Source organism: Zosterops lateralis (assembly GCF_965231275.1).
Source record: "Zosterops lateralis genome assembly, chromosome: 1".
NCBI classification, from domain to species: Eukaryota; Metazoa; Chordata; class Aves; order Passeriformes; family Zosteropidae; genus Zosterops; species Zosterops lateralis.
The window spans coordinates 96,485,877-96,504,831 of NC_139762.1; the positions used below are offsets into that span (position 1 = coordinate 96,485,877).

Sequence of the window (18,955 nt, forward strand, 5' to 3'; positions counted from 1 at the left end):
AATTCTCCCAGTACACATATTCTTTCATTGCACTGCAGCTCTCATGACACACTGCAGGTCCTTGAATTTTACAATACAGCAGAGAGCTCAAATGACTGTAGCATAACTGTAGTGAGTGATATGCAAAGGCAGAATAAAGATGCCTGGTGTCATCTATGTTAAGCTGGGGGTAAAAGCTTGATTTGATTCTCATGCTAATAGGGACAAGCTATTGTCATCTCATATTTATGAAGTCATTAAGCTAAGACATAAGAAGAGATTTCTAGCTAAGAATCTGTGTAGTTTGCATAGAAGAACTTAGACTTGTTGGGTTTTGGAGGGGAGAGGAGGCAATCAGCCAATATTTAATTGTTCTCCATACACCATTTGGGCTTTCAGTTTTAAGTCAAGGGTACAGTGACTTCCGTGCTTTCTGGTCCAGCACAGAACAACCTCCACTGATATCTCACTGAAAGACCATCTCCCCAGAGAAAGGGCACCAAAATATTGGGCTTCAATGAAATCAGGAAGTCTGAATTTCTCAACGAAATGCATTTCATTAATAGTTTTTGGCTTCCCACCTTACCCATTTTTCATGGCTCATAATTGCAACAACCTCTTAACTCAGCAATGATTTATCAGTATGAATGGGAATATGTCAAGATAGTCTTTAGAGCTTGTCAGTAATGCTCTTGGTTAGAGGCAGCAATCACTGTTGAACAAAATGAAGTTCTTTACTGGTTTCTGAGTGAGACACATCCCACTTCCAATATGCCATTTTAAAATCTGTCTAGTGATGCTCTACTTAGCACAGAAATTTAAAGCTCAAAAGGAAAGGATCAAATCAACTGCATAAGATTTGAGAAGCCACATAATACAGTCATTTAAAAGAATGTAGCTCTTATGCAGTTTTTACTCAGTAAGTATCTTCTACTCAGTAAGTATCTTGTTTCAGGTGTCCTTTATTCATATCTCAAATTTTATAGGCTTCATTTACTAATGTGAAGGTTCTGATGAGATTCAGCAAAGGAAATGGGAATGTGGAAGGCTATAAAGCATTTCAGCTTTAGCTGCTGGTAGACACTTAGTGAAAAATTACTGAGTGATCAGGTTTATATAACAGATATATTCTAACATTTTATGTTATTCACATTGTTCAGGCACCAAGATTAGATGGGGAAATGGATTCCGTACTCTATTGCTGGGCATATGAACAAACAATGGAAATGCCAAAATGACGAATGCTCTCCCATTCATTTTGCATACTTTAATTTGCAGAAAACTGCAGAAGCCCACATCAGAATTTCCTGCAGTATTAGCTTAGAGAGAGTTGAACAGGATGATTCAAACCCCTCTAAATATTTAGCAACTTGAATATTCTCCAATTAGTTTTAGTGACATATCAGAGTTTCTACTTTGAGAAGGCTGGAAAACTATGTAGGTGGGCGAAATTTTTTGTATGTGATTTTTTTGTCTCTCTTTTATGCTTAACACCTTTTAGCTGACCAGATTAACACTACTTAAAAAACGTTAAAAATATGCTTAAAATATGTTAAAAAAAAAAAAAAAAAAAAAAAAAAAAAAAAAAAAAAAAAAAGAGGGTGAATTATCACCTAACAAGGCCAAAAGACAATATGCAATGCAGGCTTGCTTACCAAGACTAAAGAGGAACCACAGCTTCCCTCCATTTAGGTTTGCAAAACCAGCCTTATGTTTCTTGCATCTTTATTTGGAAATACAAAATGTGATTATCTATCAACAGCAAAATTCCTACAGACTTCATCAGGGCCATTTTTTATTTCTTTTGCATGTGCTTACAAGTTGAAGTTGTATTTTATCAAAGATGATACTTTTATTTCTTAAAATTCCTCACTAAGTTTAAAAAAATGAGTCTTAGTGGGCTTCTTAGTATTTTTCCAGGTAATTTAATTACTTTGATATGAGTTTACAACAAACCGTGGTAATAATTTGTGACAGAGTGAATAAAATTCATTATAAGTAAATTGTGATAAGCAATAGTGTGGGAAAAAATCCTTTAGTGTTCTCTCTTTGGAAGAAACATGTAAGATATTACTGGTGTAATTCTTATACAAATGTATGCTCCTTCACATGAGTACTCTCATAGAATGAATAGCGTTGCCTTTATGGGTAGGCGTTCATTATTTTGAGTATGGATAGCAAAACTCAAGTCCAAAAAACGAGGACAAACCAGATCAAACACAACAGAAGTGACTGAAAGCGTTTCTTAATTTTGAATTTCTTGGAGAAAGGCCAGGCTGTAATTAGATTTTCTGAACATAATTTCCTCAGGGATTTCAATAACTGCAATACAAAAAGCTAATTAATGTTTCAATACCAAAATTCTATTTGGCCTTATTTATATAATAAAACATAAACTGACTATGTTTAACATTTGTATCATCCAAACTCTAAAGGGCAGACTGAAGAACTAGAGTTCTCCAGATAACTGAAAATTCAGTCTGCAACCTTTCTTTTTTTTTTCATTTTAAAACAGATTTAAACTCCTAGGTGCTGAATAAACAAAACCAACAACAACAACAGAAAAGAATTCTCCTTAATACCTTTTGTTGTATAAAAACCTCATGTTTTTTGTTTGTCAGTTCTTAATATCTTTTGTAATGGTGCTAAATTTTATGGTATAACCAATAAACACTGAATTACAAGGAAATATACAGGGTATTTTTTACACGCTTATGTGGCTCTTATATGTTTTCCTTCTTCACCATGATTTCAGTTAATAAGATTACTCTTGGCTTCTAATTTTTATAATTTTTTAGATCTTGATGTATGATAGCTTAACATATCAATAAATATTTATCTTCTGTTGGGCTCAAATTTTTTCAGAGCTATCATTTATGAAAGTGTACAATTCATGTATATCATACTCCAGTATGCACAAAAATGGTGTAGAGCTCTTTTTCCTCTGTTAGTTAAATTACTCTTTGATAAGAAATATTTAAGGACACTATTTAATTTCTGAACTGTAATTAAAGGCAATATTTGGATTATCAATATAAACTAACCCATTTCATTTTAAGATATTTTGTGCAACTTGCATTACTTTATCTCTATTATTCTGTGTATTAATCTTTACAGGTCTTTACATGTAACTATTTTCATGGGCTAATGGAGCATAATAGACCCAACACTCATTTATTGAAGTGCCTTTTTTCATCTGAAATGTAGTTTTTAAAAAACCAAAAGTCACAAAACCCACTACCTTCTTACTCCATAGGATATTCATTATCAAATCAACACACACTACTAATTAAGTTAAATTTGACTGCTAAATAACTCCCAAAGAGCCAATTTATCTAAGGTAGTATGAGCACATATTCATTTCTCCCTATACATCACCAGCTGTTATTAATTAAATTCTAGTCACTTCAGACTGCAAGTTTGAAATAATTGCCACTGTGGAAATGCTTGTACTTAGGAGTAAGCTTGGCTACTACTTTACGGAGATTGATAGTCACCTGGATACAGGTTGACACCACTCTGTTTATTTCACTTCAGAGTTTTTGAGGTAATCAGAAGTATGTGGGGAATTTTCAAATTTGTTTCTTGAATGTTCAAAGCTTTGTCATAAATACCCATGAAGGGCAGAACTAAGTTTGATGGATTGTTCTCTAAAGAAAACATCTCCTCTCTGAAGGTGTAACACACCTTTTAAAGCTCAGAAGAGATTGCAGCAGCAGAAAGGGATTCTTCCCTCTGCAGCAGCTCTCTCAGCTGGCTGCTGTACTAAGGTAAGGGTTGAAATGATGCTTGCAATCTGCTTCCTTGCTACCCACCTTCCACCCACATCTATGAAGCTTCTGTGGGCTGATGCTTTGACAACCCTGCAGTGCAAAGACTATTGGTATGACAAGGTATTAGGAGGAAAAGGTGTACTTTGCCCTTGCTTCACTTTCTGTACAAATTCATTGCTTTTAATTAGTAATTGTAATAATTTTAATTAGTAATAGCAGCAGAATGTTCAAAGAGATCTTCATTACAGATAATGAATGGTAGTCTTGCATGGAAAAGTTTTGCAGTCAGAGTCTTCTGGATGCACTTGTAAGACTGAATTAGTCTCTCCTGAAATCAACTATACTTTCTCAAGCTTCAGTCATCACAGCACATGTAGGAAAAATGATAATCTTAAGTTCTGAAATATTTATTAGTCCCATGTTTCAGTGGAAATGTGAATAAAATCTGCATACTTCCAGAAAGTAAAATTCTTGCATTTTTAGTAATACTCTTCCAATATGATGAATCCTGCACAGCTAAGTGGTATAGATATTTTAATTATTATTTATTTTAATTATTATTTATTTTAATTTTAATTATTAATTATTTTAATTATTATTTATTTAATTTTAAAGTAATTTTTAATTACTTTATATAAAAAGTTTTGTTTTCCTTTATTTTGAAGGCCATTTATAAAGAAGAAAATATTGTAGAGAGTGAGTATAACACATTTATTATCTTCCTGATGAAGAAAAGACACATCAAGAACACAACAAGAGGAAATCTAACAAACAAACTTACTCTCTACAAACAAACATATTTTTTTTCATTCTTATTGTGTCCATGAAAAAATATCAGTGATATGAGGAATATCTGTAGGGTGATGTACAAGTATAACTTCTTTCACAAACAGCTTCTGGAAGATAATTTTCTTTTTTCCATTACTGGTCTTTAAATATAAGACTATAACCACGATTAAAAATTAACTTTGCTCTATGGAGAATGATGGAAACAAATGCTGTACCCTTTAATGACTCACCCACTGAATTCACAGTTCACCTGCTGGTTCTAATTTATGTGATAATTTACAAAACAAAACATTCAATGTCCTTCATCTATATACTGCATTTCATGTATTTTTGTGAAAATATGTACTGTTTCCTTGCAATGGGTACTGTTGTTTGTAAGCAGATTCTAACCTTCTATCTAAATGTAAATTCTTTATGCAAATGGTTATTAAGAAAGAAATAAGACAAAATCCTTAAGGCTTTCAGAAAAAATACAAAGCAATATGTTTACGAAAGGCAATTTTAAAAGGTCTACATTTTAAATGTAACAATAATTTAATTTTCTTAAAAGATACAAATCAATTTCATCTTAGGAGCAGTGAATCATCATCATCAAGTTATGCTAATTATAGCTTTAAAGGCTTTAGCAAATCTAAACACATGAAAGAAAACCATAGACAGAAGAAGATGATTTGTTGAAGGCCTGTAAGTTAGTTGAGTCAACAGTTCATATATATGATTTGCCAAGCAAATTTACCAAGAATAGCTCTTCTTCCTAGAATTACTTTGTTTTAATCTTGCAACTCATATAGCCACTTTATGTAGATTTAATTAGGCACCCTGAGGTTGCCCAAATACTTGCCCCATCTTATTGGTAGAAAATGCTAAAATAACCTGACATTCATTAGCTCCTGAGAAGCTACATTGAGCCAAACTGTCTATCCAGCTTTATGTGGTGATTCTGGAAATAATTTTCACCATTAGTTTACAAAATGACTAAAAGAAACCTGTTTTATGTAAATTTGGGAATCCTGCTGAGGCTCCTGACAATTGATAAAATGCAATGGAGAGAAAATAACCAGTGCAAATAAAAAGCAATTTGCATGAATTCTGGCGAAATGGGAAGAAGCTAATGGATATGGCATTATAAGCAACTTGCCTTGTAAACTGTAGATTTCTCCAACGCTGTTCTGCCGGGTGATGTGATGCCAATATGCACTACGAGGAAGTGAGATCGACTTGGATAAAGTCATTGGTTCAGACAGACTGGTCTGGAGCTAAAAGCCAAAGAAAACATAAATGAAAGGTCACAGATAAGCATGCTTGATAAATAATCTCAAAACTGTAAATTGAACCTATGCTGTCATGAACACACCATTTTCTGAATTACCACAGGTCTTATACTATCATTTAAACTGTGTTACAAGCATCAGCACTGTGAATGTTCAGGGAAAAGCTGCAAGAGTGTATCTGGGTCTATAGGTTCATTAGCAGAGGTTAATATTAGGACATCAGAATACATCCCTATTTACCTACAGCTATTCTTCTTGCTGCCAGGGTTTTGTTATTTTCTTCTTTAACTTTATGAAAGCGATGGATTAACATATGCCTGAATTCTAAAATCCCTCTGCAATCACATTTCCTTTTGGTCATTTAGCCTGCATATTGGATTGAATACCCAGGAAGACGCTAAGAGAGAATCTGAGACAACCAGCAGAGAATTAGCAATGGAGAGTCATTAATCTTCTAATCCTCCTTTGAAGGGAAGGCATCTCATCACCAGTAGCAGGCTCCAGCTTCAAAAGCAGATTTTCCTGGTCTGGGGGACTTTATGTGACTGAAATTGTGAATTGTATGGTAAGTGTCCCTGTGTACAAGCGCTACAGTACAGAAACCTGACAGGAGGAATGTCAACTTTATTAAAGAGATCTGTCTCCAACGAACTATTAATGTGATTGAAAGACAAGACAACACTACAGAGAAAAAAGAAAGATGAGTAATTGTGCATTCCGGCAACCTCTTTGGATATTCTTGTTATGCTTTCTGTGTCTAGAAGAAAAGAGAATGTGCCTGCAAATTTTTTGTATCTCTGGCTTTACAGAATATAATATGAGATCAATAATTTTTGGGATCTAACAAATCACCATAACACTGTGAGCATAATTTTCTCAGAGAATGTCTGAAAAGATCAATACTGAAGGATCAATTATGTCTAAAGACTTAGAATGAAAAACCTCTCAGTTTCAGTGGAGGCACCAGGATGGTACTCTGCAAGAGTGGGCCTAAAAACTCATTTGCAGAGAGTTCAGCTATGAAGCAGAAGGTATTTAAGGTTTGGATCATTTACTGTAGGTTTAATCATTAGTTCCTAGGGATTCCTCATTGAGAATCATAAGGTCAAATTTAGAAGCCCTCTTTAACTGTACAAACTCATATTATTCTGTAATTTAAATCTCTTCTCCCCCCCAACCCCAGAAAAAATATTTAGAGACAGTATCTACCCAAAAATCTAAAATTACTTAAATTTTGAATATTAACACAAACTGATGCATAGAATATGTTTTGCTTCAGATCAATCTACTGTAATTACTTCTGTTGTTTTCTTGAGAACTGTCATCAAAATAACTCCCAGTCTACAGCTAATGTCTTTTCTGCTCATTTATAGCCAAGTATTACATTTCATTTGTCAGTGGTGCAGATCATCACTGGAAGCTATTTGATATGAAGTAAAGAGCTTGCAGAAACATTTAGTCCATAAAAAAGGAAGTTTGAAAGCATTATCACAAGAATTCAAATTTTAGGGAGACTGGGGGGTTCAAAATTTATTGATACACAGAATTTCCTTTATTGTAGATATCAAGACAGTAACAACCTCTACATTATTTTACCATGTTTGTATAGCAAGGGAAACAAGGGTAATTTTGCCAAAGAAGAAAATTACATAAAATCATTTAGCTTCAGTTTACCAATGATCTATTCATAATTTATTCACTGAAAAGGTAAATTAAAGGCAAAACATTTTCTTCGTATGGATTCTGAAAAAAATAATTTCAATAAATAGAACCAGTTTTATAGCAGTTTATTATCTCAAAACTACATCCATGGACTGAATGGAAGTGGTTAAACGTATCATCATTCCCGATCTGAGGTGATTAGCTTCTGTCTGATCTGACCAATAGTGATGCAGAAGAACTTTATTTCCACACATTAGAGATTTAGGAGAATTAAAAAAAAAAAAAATAATCTGTTCTCATTATAAAATAAGAACTTCTCTAGTACAGAAGACTGTACTGCAAGCATTCACAATACTTTGTTTCCTCAGATTATCTAACTAAGAAAGAACTTCCAATATCACCTTTTGAGTAAGAATTATCACCATATGCTAACTGCAATAGGACCAGATGAATCATATTTCTCTGGGGACTCCATAAAGAAAAAAATAATTTCTAGTTTATTAAAATATCATCCTCTGAAAAAACCCAACAACTTTAAAATAAAATATTAATTTTGTTCTTAATTTGAGAATTTAAAATAGAAATGTAAACCTTTGGATTTGAAGACCTTATTACCTTGTATGTCATATAAAGGACGAAAGCATTAATTTATCCATGGAGTTATTTTTACTGAATAGTGGACTACCATCAGCTATAATTTTTCTTTTAATATTTTTTATCCATAAAAAATCACATTGTTGATCAAATGTAATTGACAATGACAGAATGTTTATTTTTACAAACTGCTGTTAATAAAAATATTCCTGTATTCAAAGGAAATTGAATAACATATTGACAGAAACCCATTTTCTCTGGAAAACGTCTTATATGTTACACAGTGGATGTTTCAGGTAGGAAAACTTAAAACCAAGGTGAAGAAAACACATTAAAACATCTATATAATCAACTGTTCATATACTATTAGATAACCCTTTGGTATATGAATAATTACAAGGTAAACTAATATTTAAAGTACAGAGATTTACTGTTTCAGAATCCCTTTTCCCCAACTGTAAATTAAATTTTGGTAGTTAACAAAGTTAAAATAGAAAATAGAATAGAAATTGAATAGAAAATAGAATAGAAAAATAGAAATGGAAACTTGCAAATCAGGGAAGATTTAGAAAACTGTTTAACTGTTAAAAAATTAGACACTCAGGTTCAAGATTTCTAGTGTTTCAGACCAGTGAAAGAGATAGAAATTATAACTTCAGAGACTTTGTCCTCCAAACACTTCCCTTTCATTTTATTATGCCTCATTAAGAAACAACTGGCTTCTCCTCTACACTTTTTTTAAGCAGCTAATGCAAACAGAGAACTTTTCACTATGGAAAATCAATTAAACAACCTTTAAATTTTCTTCTTTTCTCAAAGCAGGTAGACCATCCTGCACAGATTTATTACTGTCCTTAATTTAACAGAAATGTAACAGTTTGAAATATATTTTAAAATTATTTCACCTATCTCATTAAGCCTGTTTACCATGTAGAAAATTAACATCTCTGAGTCTGGATTTCTTCTTATATAACAGGCCAATATTCAGCTGTTGTTTCCAACACTGACACATTTTTCTCAGGAGCTGGCAAAACAGGCTCAGATGCATAAGCATCAACTGTACAGAAAGGGCTCATAATGACAAATATAACAAAGACACATAGAAGAAACAAACGTTTCTATCTGGGAATGAATTCAAGATGATTCTGTTCCTCCGCTTTGCTCTGGTGAGATCCCACCTGGAGTACTGTGTCCAGCTCTGGGGTCCTTAGTACAAAAACAGGAATTTGCTGGAGCAGATCCAGATGTGGGACTCAAAAATGATCAGAGGGCTGGAACATCCCTCCCGTGAAGACAAACTGAAAGAACTGGGGTTCAGACTGGAGATGTTCAGGAAGAAAGTTTCAGGGAGAAATTTTTGTGACCTTTCGGTACTTTACGGGAGCCTACGAGAAAGATGGGGCAGACTTTTCAGCAGGGCCTGTTGTAACAGGACAAGGAGTAAAGGTTTTAAATTAAATTAAGGTAAATTTAAATTGAACAGGAGGAAGGAATTTTTTATGCTGGGGGTGGTAAAACACTGGCATTGCTTGCCCAGAGAGGTGATGGATGCCTCATCCCTGGATACATTCAAGGTCAGGTTGAATTGGGCTCTGAGCAACCTGTTCTTGTTGAAGCTTTTCCTTCTCATTGCAGGGAGGTTGGACTAGATGGCCATTAAAGGTCCCTTCCAACCCAAGGCATTTTCTCATTTCACAGAGGGTTGTTTTGCTGTGTTGCATCCATGTACTGCTCTTAATAGAGGAACATAAAGGCAATATACCAAATTAAACAGGCATCTAGAATGATCTGGCTACAAATATTTCTCAAATCTGATGAAACTTCAGGAAATAAAAAACATAATCTAGTTTATTTTTCCCCTGTTTATGAAGTAGAATGTGAGAACGGAATTAGAACTTAGGAGAAAAGTAGAAATACATGCATCAAAACCATATTAACTCAGGGAATTCTATGGTGGGAATATTAAAAAAACAAGTATCACTGAAGCATTTTTGTTGTCTGACATGATACACCTAGTAGTTAGGCTTCATCCATTTACTCCAGAATCTGTCTGAACATTACATTTCTTTCCTGTATCCAAATCCAATATCCAAAGCCAAACTATCCAAAATATTGAGTCACATGAAGTCTTTGCTTTGCCAGTGACAACTTTATTATTCTTACAGGTCTATTTGATTAAAATAGAAATTAAAAAAAAAAAAAAAAAAGTCTATTAATGTGTCACTGTAAGAAGTTTCCCATATTTTTCATTATTGTTCTTCCATGAAAGGCTTAAAGACTAAATTTTCTTTTAATTCCCATAGGCGATCTCCATTAACTTCAATAGATTCGTTACTCTGATATCGATAATGAACACAATTCCAAGAATGGAGCCTGGTAACTGTATTAGTGTTCTGAGCTTTGATCTTTTTAGCATATTATTGTCTCTTTTCCTTTTTTTTTCATTGAAAAGTCAAAACACTGAAGGTGACAGAAAATACATTTGGCTTGAGGAGACAAACTGAGAAATTTATAGTTCATCCCAATTTTTTTTAGTCTACAATAAGGACAGTTTGCTTTTTACAGATACGCTCTGAAAATAGGTTAGTTTATTATGGATAAAACCCTCTGTCTCATTTCAAATTCTCATTAGTGTCTTTAAACAAATAGCAAGAGAACTAGGTCACAGAAAACTAACGAGAGTTGTAGTCTAGAAATACGAATCAAATACCATTATTTAGAATTTTTTTTCCCTTGTAATTTTAAAGAAGGTTACTTTGTATGTTATGCCTTGAAGAGAGAGAGGGCTTAAGAAATGTATTTCACCTCACAAGTGTCAATTAGCTCAGACTCATTTCACTGGTATCCAGAGTAAAAAATTACTAGAACTTAAGAAACACACAACCTAGTAGGTAGCATCAGCTCAGATATTGCCTGAGTTAGAGAAAGAGCAGGAGAAAAGTTTTTGGGTTTTTTAAAATAAGTTTTCTCATTTTCTCATCATGACCAAAAAAATCATGTTTGTCTTTTTTGCAAAAGCAGTAACTGTTGTTCCACATTCAACCTGTATACTATGACACATAAATCTATTTTACAAAATCCAGTTCTCATCCAGTACTGCAAAGTTCTTTCTTATGGACAGGTTTGCCCATGTTTCTGTTTAAATCAATTCTCCTGCTCCAAACATTTTTCCAATTTGTCATCTTGAATTCTGTCTTTTCATTGATCCACACTGTTATAGATGTAAGATCTGGAAGTCTAATAACTAGGCTGAGCCTTGATCCTTCTTTGAAAATACTTAATAAAACTGGATGCAGGAAATCCAGTTTTATGGAAATCCAGTCTTATGAAATCCAGTCTTATAAAATTCCAGTGAGAAAATTCTTTCCTTTGGTGATGTGTTACTAACACTCTTTGGTTACAATTTTCCTGTAGCCCCTTGTTCATGATCACTTAGCTTGCTTAGAACATAGTTATGTTCATTTATATAAAGGTTACTTGGACTGTGTTCATTATTTAAATGTCTACTATTAATATAAACATTTATAGGTATCAGCATACTATTTATTTGTTATGCACTGCTTTACATTTTTACATTTTTATCCAGCTTGCTGTTCCTGACAGGACATATAATATTGGCAAAACCCCCACCCCTCACAAGTCTTCTGAAAAAACTTGTAGAAAAGCTATTTGTAAAAGTAATTTCAGTGATTTCAGCCTTTACAATATATTTCTAGCACTAAGGTTTTCAGTAGAGATTCCAACCTTGCTTTTACCTTCTGGAGAGTAACTTAATCAATTATAGAAAAAAAGAAAAAAAAATCAAAATAGTAACAATCTTTGGTGGTAGAACAGCACTGTGAATTAATAATAAAGTAATGGTGGAAGAAAAGTATTCTAAGGGAGATTCAAAGGGGCTGATTTTTTTAATATTCTTCTTGGCCACACTATAAAGAAAGAACTGGTACACTTTGCTCCTTTTATGGTGGAAGTGTGTTGGGTTTTTTTATTTTTTTTCCCTCTAAAAGGAGCTCATAATACATCAATGTTGCCAGACAGAATGGATTAATGTTGGAGGAAAATCAGATACATTTTATAGCACATTGGGATTATATTTGTTGAATGTCAGTAAGGTACATGTCTTCGCCCATATTCCCATAGTCACAAAATTATGGGTTTGTTCCTTTTGTGACAGAAGTTTCCTGGAAACTACAATAATTAGTGTGAGGGTAGAAGCTCAAGTTCCTACATTTTTCAAAGGTTTGAGCCATTTTACTATAGATAAGAAATACTTTATCCATTTTTAATTGCATAAAACCATTCACTAATAACATGGGAGATAATGCCAACATGGAAAGAGCTGAGACTACTTCCAGCCTGACTATACTGCAGGTCTTAGTGGAAACAAACACAGCTGAGCTAATTTCTTCAAGAAATACATGTATATATATATATATATATATGTATGTATGTATGATAGAAAATCCAGTATTGCACAGAAGTTATTTGCAGATATTGATTGTCCTTTCTGTTGCCATGAAATAGGAGCCAGCTATGTATGCCTGCAGCCCAGAATGCCAGCCACACCTGGGCCAGCAGGACGAGGGAAGGGATTCTCCCTCTCCATTCTGCCTTGTGAGACCCCACATGGAGCACTGCATCCAGCTCTAAGGGCCCCAGCACGAGAAACACAGGGACCTGTTAGAGCAGGTCTAGAGGAGGCCATGAAGATGATCAGTGGGAAGGAGCACACTCCTATGAGACAGGCTGAGAGAGCTGGGGTTGGTTCAGCCCAGAGAAGAGAAGGCTTCATCTTATCAGTGTTTGTAAATACCCACAGGAGACTGCAAAGAAGATGGAACCAGGCTCTTTACAGTGGTGCTCAGTGACAGGACCAGAGACAATGTGTACAACTGCAACACAGGAGATTCCCACTGAACATCAGGAAACACCTTTACTATGAGGCTGAATAAGCACTGGCACAGTTTGCCCAGGAAGGTTGTGAGGTTTTTCATGTTGCAGATATTCAAACACCATCTGGACATGGCCCTGGACAAACAGCCTCAATGGCATTACTTGAGCTAGGGGGGCTGGACAAGACCTTCCATCCTCAAACAGTCTGTAATTGTAATTTCCAAAATTATAGAGAATGTTTTACTGAATAGGGAGAGTCCCAGATCTGTCTTCTGAACAGTAAAAGGATAAGTAAGTTGAGGTGGAAAAGAATGAACTGAAATGCATCAGTTAGAGAGATCAAAGAAAGAGACCATCAACAAAGACTTGTCTTCATTTGGAGCCAGTGTTTTCTGGGTAATTCATCCTGAGAGTTATGGAGTTTCAGAAGGGGCTTTTTCATGAGGTTTGTCAAGCCAGAGCTAAAAATAGTGAGGCTTGCTCTTGGTGCTGACATACAATTCTTGTCCTCCTTCCTCTGTCTGTTTTTCAGTCTCCTTGCTCTGCTGAGTAATCCCCTCTCTTACAAAGCCACTAGAGTCTGACCTCAACCTGAAATGCTCTGGCAAAGTCTTCAAAGTATGAGATTTTTTTTTTTTTTCATGGAATTACTTGCCAAAAGATATGACATATCTTAAAGAGATATTTGGGACATTTGAAGTCTCAGTGTTTTACTTGAGAGTACTGTAAGGACAGCCTTTCTGACCTCATAGAGATTTGCTTTAGAACTGGTATGATAGAAGCCATGGCGTGAAAAATGTCTCTTGGTGGAGAACAGACTTGAAAATCTCTCTCCAGCATGTGCCAAGAAAGGTGAACTATGGATGAACACAGACTGTCCCCAGCTGGGAGAACCCCACTTGAATAACTTTGGGGCTGAAAAATTGGATTGCTGAAAGCTACAATCTATATTCACTGTTCACTGCACAGTTATTTGACTTTCATTATTTCTAATAAAGCAAATGACTTGGACCTCATGAGATTTCTCAAGAAGTTTTTCTCCTATTGTCTAAAACAGATCAGTAGTTTCAAATTACACACATTTGTGGAAATCACATTTCTTTTAGCTTCTTCATTTCAGTATACAGAAATTGCTGACCAATGAACTTTAATAAAACAACTGAAAGACAATATTCTGAATACTTTCTGAAACAATAATAATCAAGAACTTTTCATGAATATTCCTCATTAAGCTTATCAGTGTGTGACTCCAGTATTCAGTAACACACATAGTCTGGCTGACCTCTACTTTCTGACATTTTCAGAAGTTAGTCTTATATGTCATACAAAGACATTTCAATTAAAAACAAGAAATAGCAAACCCAGAATACATTAAAATTCCTATTATGTAGTAAAGTCTTCTCAGATGACTCTTCAATATCTTCCAAAAGAACATGGTTCCTTCCTTTTAACTAGTTAGTTTTAGACATTTAAAATGCATCTTGAATCACACATACTGGGGCTAGTTATATATATGTGATGCACATAAATGTAAATTATTACATTTTAGCTTTGAAACATACAGTATTTTGGGGAGTTGGGGGCAAGATAGGTATATGCCTGCACATATGAACACACAAATAAACATATTATTTTAATTTAAGGCAATGTATTCATTAATAATTAATATTTACTTCAGTAGCTGCATGGCCTTTAATGAGTTTTTACAGATTTAAAATCAACTGAGAAGCTGGTATATAAAAATAAAGGGCTATTCTTTTTCCAATGTGTGTCCTTGCATAGAGGGATCACACTACAACCATGTATATAGATAGATACAGCCAGAGCATTCTTGACATTGTTCTTCTAAAATTGAAATAAATGATCATTGAAAAGCAATGCTTACACTTCTAAATAAATATACATAATGTATATTTGGAAATATTTGGGGTTTTGTGGCCCAGAAAAAACTTGTAGTGAGAGACACGATCCTCTGAATCACAATTCAAATTTCTGCATGTAAAAGAAGCAAGTGAAATTTTTGCTTCCTTACTCATGTGTATTTACTAATAGAGCAGAAGTAGCTGCAAATCAGGAATTCAGTTTAGAAAGGTGGGAGACAGAGAAGGTTCATAGATTGCTTTATCTTTCCATATACTTGCATTAGCCCAATAAATCCTTACCATTAGCAATGTTTCTTCACCTAATTTGATTTTCAGACAAAAACCAGGTGGTTTTTTTCTGCTGGCAAAAGTTGCTTGGCACAGTAGAAGTTGTACCTACATGACCACATGCCATATAATTCAAGCTTTTTCAAATCCATAGTTGCTATTTAATGAAACAATCCTTTGCCTGTTTCAGCTTCACAAAACAAAGGAAATAGAATTATACCGGTTACCATGGAAATCTGTAACTCTGTTGCTTTTTTTCCTTCATGTAATACAAAATGTATGTAAAAGTGAGCACCAAACAATATGTGGGAACACATCACAGAAATACCATCATTTTACAAAGGATCCTACAAAATCTCTCAGGTAGTAGCAATTGCAACTTTTACCACTATATTCTACAAGGAAATGGTTAAGAATAATGAAGAGAAGAACCTTTGCTGATTTATCAATGGATTTTGAATCACAAAGACCGTAGAGATGTGCATTCAACAGCCAGTCATACGAATCCATATGAATCTTGCCTGGCAGCTGCCTTTATGGAAATGGATTCTGACAGACTGAATATGCTATGAGACTGGCAGCTTTTACCCTGAGACAGACATAAGAAACAGAGATATGGATGCTTCTGCCATAGCACAGAAAATCTTCATTAATTCCTTGCTGCTGAATGCTGCAGAACTGAAATATTTTTGAAAAATCTATTCTTGCAGATGAGATGGAACAGTACTTTGTTACATTTAATATCTTCATCACCAATGTGGGCAGAAGGACAGAATTGACTCTTAGCAAATTTGGGTATGACATCAAACCAGGGGGAATAGTAAAACACCCAGATAAGAGGGCTTCTATTCAGAGGGATTTCAGCAAAGCAGAGGGAAAGGCTGACAGGACTGTCATGAAGTTCAGCAATGACAGATGTCAATGCTGCAACTGGGCCAGGGCAACTGCAGACAAGTACAGTCTGGGGACTGACTTGCTGGATAAAAACTTTGCCAAAAGGAACTAGCTGTCCTGGTGATAGTGTGAATGATCAGTGTATCTATGCAGTGATGGAGGCTAATGACACACTGGACCACTTTAGCAGAAGCATAGCCAATATAACCAGAGAAGTCACATTTCCCCCCTATTTGGCAATTGAGAAAAGACATCTGGAAGTTTAGCTTTGTTCACAAAGTCTTGAAGTCTGGGCCGAGGCATAAAAGGAATATCAAACTGGAGGGAGTCTGGCAAAGAACCTCTAAGAAGCAGAACATGATCAGTGATGCTGGATTAAATGTCTAATGTTTATCCACCATGACAAAGCAAAGGCTAAAAGAAATCTAAACCCATTTTTTTCTCTTTCTTCTGAAAAATATGTTGCAGAGAAGACTGTTACCAGAGATGCACAGTGAAAGGACAAGAGTCAACAGGTCATAAGCTGTGGCAAGGGAAACTTGAGGCAAACTTAAGGAAAAAATCCTTCACAGTGTGAACAGAAAAGTGGTGGAATGAACGCCCATAATCTGTGTCACTGGGGGTATTCAAAACTTGACTGGATAAGACCCTAGATAAAACTTTATCTAGTTTTGATGCTGTACCTGCTCTGAACAGGCAAGTGGGTGACCTGACTACCCTTCCAATGCCAGTATTTTTGATCCTATATTCAATGGGTTTGAAAACTTGAGAGCTAATGAGATGTGCTGTGCCATTGAGTCAAACTGACATTTTGCTGACTGCAGTAGCTGCACGTCTTAGTGTAAGACAGCTACTGTGGTTAGTGACACAATGTCAAACCAACAGCACAGGGTCGATAGTCTCCACTACTGCCTAACAATTCTCCTCAACTAGATTTCTGCACAGCTGATAAATAAAAACTCTTGGCATCATATGAGACATCAGCAGCATAAGAACAATGACCCATAGTTGAGAGAAACAAAAGAATATAACCAATCTATATATCAATAAGTACATATTAAACTATAATAATATATTAAAATATAATAAAATACAATAACATGATAAATACATATTAAAAGACTGCACATACTTGGAAAAGTTTTCTCTGTATCTGATATGGCTTTTTTAGATACTTAGTCTTCAGTCTAAACATAATCAGAGAGATTATAAATAACTTTAATGTTAAAATCCCTGTCATCTTTGTAAAAAGTAATAGAAGCAGAGAAAAAAGCACAAAACAAAGACATAGGGTGAACTTCACCTAATTTTTGTCCTACCAACAAGTACCTGATGAACCAAAGCACAAAAAGCACAGGAGGGAATTACAAAGTAACTTTAGGGCTGTTATGAGAATTTTTGATCCCTTCTCAGATTATTACTTTTTATAATTCTCCTGTTCTCTGAAAAGCACTGTGCCCCTCTGTAAATCATTGATAAAGAAGTTTTCTATTAATCAGAGACAAAGGCTTAACTATTCCCTGGAGTGATATAAAGAACTCCTAAACAGAGTTACTGCAACAGAGGAACGCCTTGCTTGACAAGAGACACAAAATGATGATATAATTCAAAAGACTGATGAAAACCAAGTGAAAAATACCTTTTTTCATAAGTTAATTCTTCTGTGAATAAGCAATCGACCATGATTCAGGATTTTTTCTTTTATTGTTTTGTTTTTGTGCTATGCCTAGCATACAGCCCGATTATTCTATGACCTTGGGCAATTCTTACACAGCTGAGTTTGGCCTTAATCTTTCTGTGCCTCATTTTACTCATTACCATTAATATTATAATAATACCTGTCTCCTGAGAGCATTGGATAACTTCATCAGCTATTATTTTTTGCTAATAATAATAGAAGCTTTATAGTTGCCTCCTTTTATAAGAAAGAGTTTTCTGAAAATAGCAGATATGAGATCAATACTAAATTAAGCCCCCTGGTGAGGTAGTTTGAGGATTATTTTTTAGTAATACTTAAGTCAACATAACCTGCTTCTCTGTTGAGAGAGTTCAATGACATGAACCTACCAGCACAGTTACACAAGAAAGCTTGTTTAAAGGCACACAATACAAGAGAAAATCCCCATCCATATTAAGTGGTTCTCTGAGGTTGGTTAAGGGGAAGGCTGGGCTTCAGTCAGACATGCAACAACCACGGCATAATTACAGCAGCCATTCCTAATTTATAGCTCATATCACCCACAGCTTTTAGAAAATAAGACTGCTAAACAAATCATCAATTTTGTTTAGGGAAAAGTTCTTTGGCTCTTTGTTTTCTGCATTTCCAGAAACAAACATGAATTTCAGCCTGACAGCGCCCTTCCAGCTACTTTAGTAGCTTTGTATACATGCAATATTTTGCAAAGCACAAGAAAGGCAAACAAAAAAAATTACAAATTTGCTTATGTCACCAACCTTCAAATCCTCTTATATTCAGAAGCAACCTCATAAAGTTGAAAGAAATGCTATCTGACATTCAAGAAATAGCTCTTTAAAAAGTGCCCACAAATGTAGATAGGTGACTACAGGGATTTTTGAAGTGCTTACATGCTGAATTCTCATGAGGGTTTGCATCTTTGGATACCTCACTAAGAAAACATCTTTGCTCTGCTGCATTTAAACAAGCTAACCAGACCACTGTTACTTAAATAGAAACATTCACAGTGCAGCTCAGCTGCATGCAGACATGTAACTGAGGTGAACAGAACAGGGAAAACAAGTGTTCATAGGATTCATGTATGCAGCTTCAGGATGGATTCATAGGATGGAGCAGGCTCCATGCAGATAAAAAATTGTATCATCTCAGCTGTGAGACACCTTTGCAAAGCTTTGAATACAAATTTTGGCTGAGCTCATAGTTTATATTAGCAGTAAGGCAGATTTCAATCTTAGGTAGCATGACAGACAAAAA

At 34.9% G+C, this 18,955-nt stretch overlaps 1 protein-coding gene across 1 annotated transcript in view; it reads right to left on the reverse strand.

Moving 5' to 3' along the window:
- DOK6 (docking protein 6) overlaps positions 1-18,955 on the reverse strand; it is a gene marked incomplete at its 3' end in the record, with an annotated part of 238,553 nt that overhangs the window by 33,354 nt on the left and 186,244 nt on the right. Inside the window, exon 7 of the mRNA XM_083869871.1 lies at positions 5,680-5,797. Within this exon, the coding sequence (XP_083725997.1) occupies positions 5,680-5,797 (118 nt within the window). The remainder of the gene's footprint in view (positions 1-5,679; positions 5,798-18,955) is intronic.